We start from the raw sequence: 11,220 nt of genomic DNA on the forward strand, positions 1-11,220 counted from the left end.
TTGCTCTCACCACACGTGTGGACGTTATCGCGAGCCAAGTAAAAAGAGCAAAAAAAAAAAGTAGCCAGGGGGATTCGAACTGCGTAGAGAGACACAAGAACTGCTCTCTTGAGAGTCCGAATGCACAAAATAAAATAAACGCACCCTATGGGATTCGATCACTAGCCGTCCAGCCACTGCGCTAGGTGACTATCTATACCCCAAACCTGACGAAACTGACGAACGGAATTTAGAGAACAGTGGCGAACGAAATTCAGAGAACAGCGGGCAACTCGAGAACTATAGTTCTTCCATCCTGCTGATGCGCTGCTTGTGCAAACCAGGTGCGGCTGTGCCTAAACTACCAGGAACTACTACTCCGTGAAACGCAAACACTGAAGACTGGCGCCAGCAACAGGGCGGCAAACACTGGTAATTTTCCTTGATAAATAATATATGATAGCAGTGTCATACTTCAGGTCTAAATCATATACCATAGAAGTTACATAGGATAAACAAAAAGAAATGACGCCACTGAACCTGCAAGCCTTCATTGATCATGAGTAATGGCTCCTTTTCGTGCATTCTTTGATGCAGAATCTTTACCTAATAATAAAGAGGCTATCGCTTCTGTCGGAATTTCCGCCGCGTCAGTTTTGCATAAAAACCCTTCTATTTTTAAAAAATCAACCCGCAGTCCTCACTTTACAGAAACATCCCCTTTTGCTCTCAACGCCTTATCGAGAGACACTCGCTCCGAATCCCATCCAATGGCGCCCGCGCCCACCACCCCCTCCTTCCTTCGGCCCCCGCCGCTGCATCCCCACCACATCCGCCTGCCCGCCCCTCCTCCCTCTGCGTCCTTCCGCCTCTCCGAAATCCTCGGTGGTAGCGGCCTCTGCAACGGCGAGGTCGGCATCCGTAAGGAGCTCCTTTCGCCCACCCCGCCCTCACCTCCTCCGTCCACGCCCTCGGGAGACTCCTCGTCAGGAGGCGCCGAGTCGGACCCGCTGGCGGTGGACCTGGACGCGTTCGAGAAGGAGATGATGGGCCTCACGGGCGGCTTCCTCGGCGGCGAGGTCGGGTTCAAGGACTTCGTCGCCAAGAACCCGCCTCCTCCTCCCAAGAGAGCCCAGACGGACGGGAAAGCGTCCTCCGCCGTGGTTCCGGCGGGGCGTCCTAGGCCGCCGGAGCTGCCGCTGTTCCTCCCCGGCATGGTGGTGCTCGTAATTAACGATAGTGTCAATGTCGATGTTATCCAGCACACCCACCATGTCGCTCTCGCCGGATAGGAGAAGATCCTGTTTCATCTACAATTGCAGGATTCTCATGGCCACTCAGATTTCAAGGGGTCTCATGAGAGAACGGACGTTTGGCTAGGCCTTTTAAAAAAAATCAAAATTCAAACTTGTTGGTTTTAAAAAAATCTGAACAAAATAGTGCAAGTAAACAAGGATGTTATGTGTATGTGTGCAAAATTCTGCGATGAAAAACGTTGAAGTGCCCATTCTCAGCAGGTTTTTCAGCACCGGTGTCATCTAATTCCTCAAGATTATCAGTAGATTCATTCCTTACAACGTATCTATGCATAGATCCCTTCTGCAATCCAATGGACTTTTCTGTTTTTTCCTCTTTTTTCTTTTCATACAACCAGATAAATGTTTGTTGGGCGGCATATGTTTACAAGAAAAAGAGTGAAGGCACGTGAAGGCTGAAGGTTGCCATAAATAATGGAAAATTTATGTTCTTCAAGCTTCAGCCATCCATCAATCATCAAGGAAACAAGAAGTATAGGTCCCCAAGACCAAATCGGCAGCAACAGATGATCGCTGCTTTAAAAAAAAGATTATAAATTAATCCCTATTCATCAGATTAGGATTAAGGGCTAATAGAAAATCATCTAGTGATTTATCTTTGTGGATTTGTCTCCGGCCATTCCTTGCGACCGCACCGTATATGCTAGCATCCCAGCATCGGGCGGCGGTCGCTGTTGCTGACTCGCCGTCGTAGTCGACCATTGCGCGAGTCGGTCGATCTGTGGAGGCGAACAAGCAAGAAAACGAACCGGCATCGACATGCAGCATGAGGAACAAGTCATTCGTCCTGTGCGTGTGTGCGTTGCCTTCACGTTCAGGCCTCTAGGCTGTTGCCCCCCTACGCCTTGTGTACGAGATGGGCTTCCTTGTCTATGGTCTTTTTTTACTTACATAAATTTATCATGGCCCATATCTATATATACACTGCAGGATGCATTACTAGGTCGGGGCCCCTAATTGTTGGAAATATGCCCTAGAGGCAATGATAAATAGTTATTATTATATTTCTTGTTTAAAGATAATCGTTTATTATCCATGTTATAATTGTATTGAATGAAAACATAGATACATGTGTGGATACATAGATAAAACAATGTCCCTAGCAAGCCTCTAGTTGGCTAGCCAGTTGATGAATGATAGTCAAGGTTTTCTGACTATATGCAAGTGTGTCATTTGATAACTGGATCAAATCATTAGGAGAATCATGTGATGTACTAGACCCAAACTATGAACGTAGCATATTGATCGTGTCGTTTTATTGCTATTGTTTTCTGCATGTCAAGTATTTGTTCCTATGACCATGAGATCATATAACTCACTAGCACGAGAGGAATACCGTGTGTGCATCAAACGTCGCAACGTAACTGGGTGACTATAAAGGTGCTCTACATGTATCTCCAAAGGTGTCCATTGAGTTAGTATGGATCACGACTGAGATTTGTCACTCCATGTGATGGAGAGGTATCTCGGGGCCCACTCGGTAATACAACATCACACACAAGCCTTGCAAGAAATGTGACTAAGTGTAAGTCACGGGATCTTTTATTATGGAACGAGTCAAGAGACTTGTCGGTAACGAGATTGAAATAGGTATGCGGATACTGACGATCAAATCTCGGGCAAGTAACATACCGAAGGACAAAGGGAATGACATACGGGATTATATGAATCCTTGACACTGAGGTCAAACCAATAAGATCTTTGGAGAATATGTAGGATCCAATATGGGCATCCAGGTCCCGCTATTGGATATTGACCGAGGAATGCCTCGGGTCATATCTACATAGTTCTCAAACCCGCAGGGTTTGCACACTTAAGGTTCGATGATGTTTTAGTATAGTTGAGTTATATGTGTGGTTACCGAATGTTGTTCGAAGTCCCGGATGAGATCACGGACGTCACGAGGGTTTCCAAAATGGTCTGGAAACCAAGATTGATATATAGGATGGTTTCATTAGGTCACCGTCATGTTTCGAGCAATTCCGGCAGTGTACCGGGAGTGACGAATGGGTTCCGGGTGTTTACCGGGAGGGGGCCACCCACCCGAGAGTGGGCCCAAGGCCCTAGGGTGGCGCCACTAGTCCTTATTGGGCTGGTGGAGTCATCCCAACAGGGCTATGGTGCCACATAAGAAAATACCAAAAGAAAACAAAAAAAGGGAAAGAGGGAGGTGGGAAGGAAGAGGAGGACTCCTCCTTCCCAAACCGAATTGGAGGAGGAGTCTCCTACTTCTCAAACAACAGCGACATAAATTGGCACGTTGACGAAGACTTGGCTTGCGTTGGTTTTTACCTTGAAGAGGAAAGGGTGATGCAGCACAGGAGCAGTAAGTATTTCCCTCAGTTTGATAACCAAGGTATCAATCCAGTAGGAGAATCTCGTCAAGTCGAGAGTACCTCCGCAAACACAAAAGAGCTTGCACCCAACGCTATAAAGGGGTTGTCAATCCCTTCAAGATTGATTGAAAAGTGTGATCTGAAGGCAGAAAGTGCAACGAAGTAAAAGAGTAAGGATGAAAATATGGTGTGGAGTAGACCCGGGTGTCACATCCCTGACACCTTAATCAAGTTAGCTATGTGCTCATGTTTTATTTGCATTGCATCTAGGAAATTTCAACAAGAACAAAGCAAGTGGTGAAGGAAAATTCTAAAACCCTAGCCACTTCTCAAAATAAAGGAAAATTCAAACTAGTTAAAATCAATGAACCCAAAATGGCCTCAAGAAAAGTTCAATCTTTCTGATAAATCATGAAAGTATATAAGCAATGAAGAAAACCTTTTTCTTGACACTTTAAGCATTTTAAATAAATGCAAAAAGCTATTGGTTTCAAGTTTTAAATTTGAAATCAGAAACTTTAAGCTTTCAAAAATGTTGAAAACTTTAGGAATGGTTGGAAATATTCCAACAAATATTCTGGGGTGTTCAACATAGTTTTTACAAACTATTTGGGAGCTGAAATAAATAGCAAATCAATGTCAGTAATTAAAACAGAAACAAAACAGAAAGAAATGAGAAAAGTCATACCTGTCGCTCACCTCGCCCGGCCCAGCTTCTTCTGTCGTCTTCCTCCCCCGCCAGTGGGCAGCAGGAGGTGGCCACCGCGTACTCCGGCGCGGCCACGCACCTGTGCGCCTGCCTGGCCGCCGCCTCGCGCTGGCAAGCACGTGGATATCTTCCCCGAGCCCGTCCCTATCTGTTCCCCAGCTCATTCTCCCCCTCTGCCTCGTTTCTTTCTGCCACCATTGTGTTGGAAATATGCCCTAGAGGCAATAATAAATTAGTTATTATTATATTTCTTAGTTCATGATAATCGTTTATTATCCATGCTATAATTGTATTGATTGGAAACACAATACTTGTGTGGATACATAGACAAAACACTGTCCCTAGTAAGCCTCTAGTTGACTAGCTCGTTGATCAAAGATGGTCAAGGTTTCCTGGCCATAGGCAAGTGTTGTCACTTGATAATGGGATCACATCATTAGGAGAATCATGTGATGGACTAAACCCAAACTAATAGACGTAGCATGTTGATCGTGTCATTTTGTTGCTACTGTTTTCTGCGTGTCAAGTATTTGTTCCTATGACCATGAGATCATATAACTCACGGACACCGGAGGAATGCTTTGTGTGTATCAAACGTCGCAACGTAACTGGGTGACTATAAAGATGCTCTACAGGTATCTCCCAAGGTGTTCGTTGAGTTAGTATGGATCGAGACTGGGATTTGTCACTCCGTGTGACGAAAAGGTATCTCGGGGCCCACTCGGTAATACAACATCACACACAAGCCTTGCAAGCAATGTAACTTAATGTAAGTTGCGGGATCTTGTATTACGGAACGAGTAAAGAGACTTGCCGGTAAACGAGATTGAAATAGGTATGCGGATACTGACGATCGAATCTCGGGCAAGTAACATACCGAAGGACAAAGGGAATGACATACGGGATTATACGAATCCTTGGCACTGAGGTTAAAATGATAAGATCTTCGTGGAATATGTAGGATCCAATATGGGCATCCAGGTCCCGCTATTGGAATTTTACCGAGGAGTCTCTCGGGTCATGTCTACATAGTTCTCGAACCCGCAGGGTCTGCACACTTAAGGTTCGACGTTGTTTTATGCGTATTTGAGTTATATGGTTGGTTACCGAATGTTGTTCGGAGTCCCGGATGAGATCACGGACGTCACGAGGGTTTCCGGAATGGTCCGTAAACGAAGATTGATATATAGGATGACCTCATTTGATTACCGGAAGGTTTTCGGAGTTACCGGGAATGTACCGGGAATGACGAATGGGTTCCGGTAGTTCACCGGGGGGGGGGCAACCCACCCCGGGGAAGCCCATAGGCCTTGGTGGAAACACACCAGCCCTTAGTAGGCTGGTGGGACAGCCCACAAGTGCCCTATGCGCCAAGGAGAAGAAAATCAAGAGAGAAAGAAAAAAAAGGAGGAGGTGGGAAGGAAGGGGGACTCCCTCCCACCAAACCTAGTCCAACTCGGTTTGGGGGGGGAGAGTCCTCCCCCTTGGCTCGGCCGACCCCCTTGGGGCTCCTTGAGCCCCAAGGCAAGGCCCCCTCCCTCCCACCTATATATACGGAGGTTTTAGGGCTGATTTGAGACGACTTTTCCACGGCAGCCCGACCACATACCTCCACGGTTTTTCCTCTAGATCGCGTTTCTGCGGAGCTCGGGCGGAGCCCTGCTGAGACAAGGTCATCACCAACCTCCGGAGCGCCGTCATGCTGCCGGAGAACTCTTCTACCTCTCCGTCTCTCTTGCTGGATCTAGAAGGCCGAGATCATCGTCGAGCTGTACGTGTGCTGAACGCGGAGGTGCCGTCCGTTCGGTACTAGATCGTGGGACTGATCGCGGGATTGTTCGCGGGGCGGATCGAGGGACGTGAGGACGTTCCACTACATCAACCGCGTTCTCTAACGCTTCTGCTATACGGTCTACAAGGGTACGTAGATCACTCATCCCCTCTCGTAGATGGACATCACCATGATAGGTCTTCGTGCGCGTAGGAAAATTTTTGTTTCCCATGCGACGTTCCCCAACAGTGGCATCATGAGCTAGGTTCATGCGTAGATGTCTTCTCGAGTAGAACACAAAAGTTTTTGTGGGCGGTGATGTGCGCTTTGCTGCCCTCCTTAGTCTTTTCTTGATTCCGCGGTATTGTTGGATTGAAGCGGCTTGGACCGACATTACTCGTACGCTTACGAGAGACTGGTTTCATCGTTATGAGTAACCCCCTTTGCTCAAAGATGACTGGCAAGTGTTGGTTTCTCCAACTTTAGTTGAATCGGATTTGACCGAGGAGGTCCTTGGATGAGGTTAAATAGCAACTCATATATCTCCGTTGTGGTGTTTTCGTAAGTAAGATGCGATCCTACTAGATACCCTTGGTCACCACGTAAAACATGCAACAACAAAATTAGAGGACGTCTAACTTGTTTTTGCAGGGTATGCTTGTGATGTGATATGGCCAACGATGTGATGTGATATATTGGATGTATGAGATGATCATGTTGTAATGGAAATATCGACTTGCACGTCGATGGTACGGCAACCGGCAGGAGCCATAGGGTTGTCTTTATACTAACGTTTGTGCTTGCAGATGCGTTTACTATTTTGCTAGGATGTAGCTTTGGTAGTAATAGCATGAGTAGCACGACAACCCCGATGGCAACACGTTGATGCATGATCATGGTGTCGCGCCGGTGACAAGAAGATCGTGACGGTGCTTTGGTGATGGAGATCAAGAAGCACATGATGATGGCCATATCATGTCACTTATGAATTGCATGTGATGTTAATCATTTTATGCACCTTATTTTGCTTAGAACGACGGTAGCATTATGAGGTGATCTCTCACTAAAATTTCAAGACGAAATTGTGTTCTCCCCGAATGTGCACCGTTGCTACAGTTCGTCGTTTCGAGACACCACGTGATGATCGGGTGTGATAGACTCAACGTTCACATACAACGGGTGCAAAACAGTTGCGCACGCGGAACACTCGGGTTAAGCTTGACGAGCCTAGCATGTGCAGACATGGCCTCGGAACACATGAGACCGAAAGGTCGAGCATGAATCGTATAGTTGATATGATTAGCATAGAGATGCTTACCACTGAAACTATTCTCGACTCACGTGATGATCGGACTTGAGATAGTGGATTTGGATCATGTACCACTCAAATGACTAGAGAGATGTACTTTTTGAGTGGGAGTTCTTAAGTAATATGATTAATTGAACTAATTGTCATGAACATAGTCTAATGGTCTTTGCGAATTACGATGTAGCTTGCGCTATAGCTCTACTGTTCTTATATGTTCCTAGAGAAAATTTAGTTGAAAATTGATAGTAGCAAACTTTGCAGACTGAGTCTGTAAAACCGAGGATTGTCCTCGTTGCTACGCATAAGGCTTATGTCCTTAATGCACCACTCGGTGTGCTGCACCTCGAGCGTCGTCTGTGGATGCTATGAACATCTGACATACATGTTTCTGATGACTACACGATAGTTCAGTGCAAAATACTTAATGGCTTAGAAGCAAGGCGACGAAAACGTTGTAAAACGTCACGGAACATAAGTGATGTTCTAAAGAGATGAAATTGTGATTTCATGCTTGTGCCCTTGTTAAGAGGTACGAGACCTCCAACAAGATTCGTTGTCCACAAAGTAAAGGAGAAAAGCTCAATCGTTGAGCATGTGCTCAGATTGTCTGAGTACGACAATCACTTGAATCAAGTGGGAGTTAATCTTCCAGATGAGATAGTGATGGTTCTCCAAAAGTCACTGCCACCAAGCTTTGAGAGCTTCGTGATGAACTATAACATATCAAGGATAGATACAATGATCCTTGAGCGATTCGCCATGTCTGACACTGCGAAAGTAGAAATCAAGAAGGAGCATCAATAGTTGATGGTTTGTAAAACCACTAAGTTTCAAGAAAGGCAAGGGCTAGAAGGGATACTTCGTGAAACGGCAAAACAGTTGCTGCACTAATGAAGAGACCCAAGATTAAACCCAAACCGGAGACTAAGTGCTTCTGTAATGAGGGGAACAGTCACTGAGGCGGAGCAACTCTAAATACTTGGTAGATAAGAAGGCTGGCAAAAGTCGAAAAAGGTGTATTTGATATACATGATGTTGATGTGTACTTTACTAGTACACCTAGTAGCCTGAGGGTATTGGATACCGGTTCGGTTGCTAAGTGAATAGTAACACGGAATGAAAGCTACGGCATAAACGGAGACTAGCTAAAGGCGAGGTGACGATACGTGTTGGAAGTGTTTCCAAGGTTGATATGATCAAACGCCGCACGCTCCCTCTACCATCGGGATTGGTGTTAAACCTAAAGAATTGTTATTTGGTGCTTGCGTTAAGCATGAACATGATTGGATCGTGTTTATTGCAATACGATTATTCATTTACAGAGAATAATGGTTACTCTATTTTCTTGAATATTCACCTTCGATGGTTTATTGAATCTCGATTGTAGTGTTACACATTGGTGCCAAAAGATACGAGTTAATGATGATAGTACCACTTACTTGTGGCACTGCCGCTTGAGTCATGTTAGTATAAATTGCATGAAGAGGCTCCATGCTGATGGATCTTTACTCACCTTATTTCGAATCACTAGTGACATGCAAATCATACCACATGAGCAAGGCCTTGTTTTCATTGAGATGAAACAAGATAGTAACTTGTTGGAAGTGATACATTTTGATGTATGCAGTCCAATGAGTGCTGAGGCACGCAGTGGATATCATTATGTTCTTACTTCACTGACGACTTGAGTAGATACAGGAGTATTTACTTAATGAATCACAAGTCTGAAATATTGAAAAGTTCAATTCCGTTTCAGAGTGAAGTTCGTCGTAACAAGAGGATAAACTGTCTACGATATGATCATGGAAATGAATATCTGAGTTACGAGTTTTGGTACGCAGTTAAGACAATGTGGAAATTGTTTCGCAGTTCATGCCACCTGGAACATCATAGTGTGATGATGTGTCTGAACGTCATAGCCACGCACTATTTAGTATGGTGCATGCTGTGATGTCTCTTATCGAATTACCACTATCGTTTATGGGTTATGCATTAGAGACAACCGCATTAACTTTAAATAGGGCATCGCGTATTTCCGTTGAGATGACACAGTATAGACTGAGGTTTAGAGAAATCTAAACTGTCGTTTCTTGAAAGTTTGGGGCTTCGACGCTTATGTGAAAAAGTTTCAGTCTGATAAGCTCGAACCCAAAGCGGATAAATGCATCTTCATAGGATATCCAAAACAGTTGGGTACATCTCCTATCTCAGATCCGAAAGCAAAGTGTTTGTTTCTAGAAACGGATCCTTTCTCGAGGAAAGTTTTCTCTCGAAAGAATTGAGTGGGAGGGTGGTAAAACTTGATGAGGTTATTGAAGCATCACTTTGACCAGTGTGTAGCAGGGCGTAGGAAGTTGTTCCTATGGCGCCTACACCAATTGAAGTGGAAGCTGATGATGGTGATCATTGAGCTTCGAATCAAGTTACTACAAATCTCATAGGTCGACAAGGTCGCGTACTGCTGCAGAGTAGTACGGTAACCCTGTCTTGGAGGTCATGTTGTTGAGCAACAGTGAACCTACGAGTTATGGAGAAAGCGATGGTGGGCCCAGATTCTGACAAATGGCTGGAAGCCATGAAATCCGAGAGAGGATCCATGTGTGAAAACAAAGTGTAGACTTTGGTAGAACTACTTGATGGTCATGGGACTATTGAGTAAAATGGATCTTTAAAAGAATACAGACGATGATGGTGATAAGTCACTATTAAGAAAAGCTCGACTTGTCGCACAGATGTTTTCGACAAGATCAAACAGTTGACTATGATGAGTCTTTCTCACTCGTAGTGATGCTAAAAGTCTGTTAGAATTATGTTAGTTGTTGATGCATTATTTATGAAATATTGCACGTAGGATGTCAAAACATTGTTTTCTCGACAGTTTCCTTGAGCAAACATTGTATGTGATACAACCAGAAGGTTTTGTCGATCCTAAAGATACTAGCAAGTATGCAAGCTCCAGTGATCCTTCAATGGACTGGTGCAAGCATCTCGGAGTTGGAATAAGCACTTTGATGAGATGATCAAAGATTTTGGGTGTGTACAAGGTTTGTGAAAAACTTGTATTTCCAAAGAAGTGAGTGGGAGCACTATAGAATTTCTGATAAGTATATGTGGTTGACATATTTTGGATCAGAAGTAATGTAGAGTTTCTGTAAAGCATACAAGGTTGTTTGAAAGGAGTTTTCAAAGGAATACCTGGATTGCGCTACTTGAAAGTTGAGCATCAAAGATCTATGGAGATGGATCAAAAGCGCTTAATGAAAGTTTCAATAAAATGCATGCCTTGACAAGTTTTTGAATGAGTTCAAAATAGATCAGCAAAGTAGGAGTTCTTGGTTGTGTTGTAAGGTGTGAATTTGAGTAAGACTCAAAGCCCGACCACGGCAGAATAAAGAGAATAGACGAAGGTCGTCTTCTATGCCTTAGCCGTAGAATCTAAAGTATGCCATGCTGTGTACCGCACCTGATGTATGCCTTGACTCAAAGTCTGTTGAGGGTATAGAGAGTGATCCATGATTGAATCACTAGCAGCGGTCAAAATTTATCCTTAGTAACTAATGGACTAAGGAATTTTTCTCAATTATGGAGGTGGTTAAAGAGTTCGTCGTAAAGGGTTACGTTGATGCAAGCTTTGACACTAATCCGAATAACTATGAGTAGTGAAACGGATTCGTATAGTAGAGTAGATATTTGGAGCAATTCCGAATAGCACGTAGTAGCAGCATCTATAAGATGACATAAAGATTTGTAAAGAACACACGGATCTGAAAGTTTTAGAACCGTTGACTGAAACCTCTCTT

The 11,220-nt window shown here is 44.4% G+C and overlaps 1 protein-coding gene across 1 annotated transcript; it reads left to right on the plus strand.

Annotated features, from left to right (window-relative positions):
- Positions 1–749: 749 nt before the first annotated feature.
- On the plus strand, positions 750–1,271 carry LOC123441846 (NAD(P)H-quinone oxidoreductase subunit S, chloroplastic-like). Its single transcript, XM_045118053.1, has one exon. The coding sequence runs from the start codon at positions 750–752 to the stop codon at positions 1,269–1,271; it is 522 nt and encodes a 173-aa protein (XP_044973988.1).
- The last annotated feature ends 9,949 nt before the right edge of the window (positions 1,272–11,220 follow it).

This window comes from Hordeum vulgare, chromosome 3H (assembly GCF_904849725.1).
Source record: "Hordeum vulgare subsp. vulgare chromosome 3H, MorexV3_pseudomolecules_assembly, whole genome shotgun sequence".
In the NCBI taxonomy this organism is placed as follows: domain Eukaryota; kingdom Viridiplantae; phylum Streptophyta; class Magnoliopsida; order Poales; family Poaceae; genus Hordeum; species Hordeum vulgare.

Coding starts and splice junctions, on each gene's coding strand:
- LOC123441846 (XM_045118053.1), top strand. CDS start 750: ATGGCGCCCGCGCCCACCACCCCCTCCTTCCTTCGGCCCCCGCCGCTG.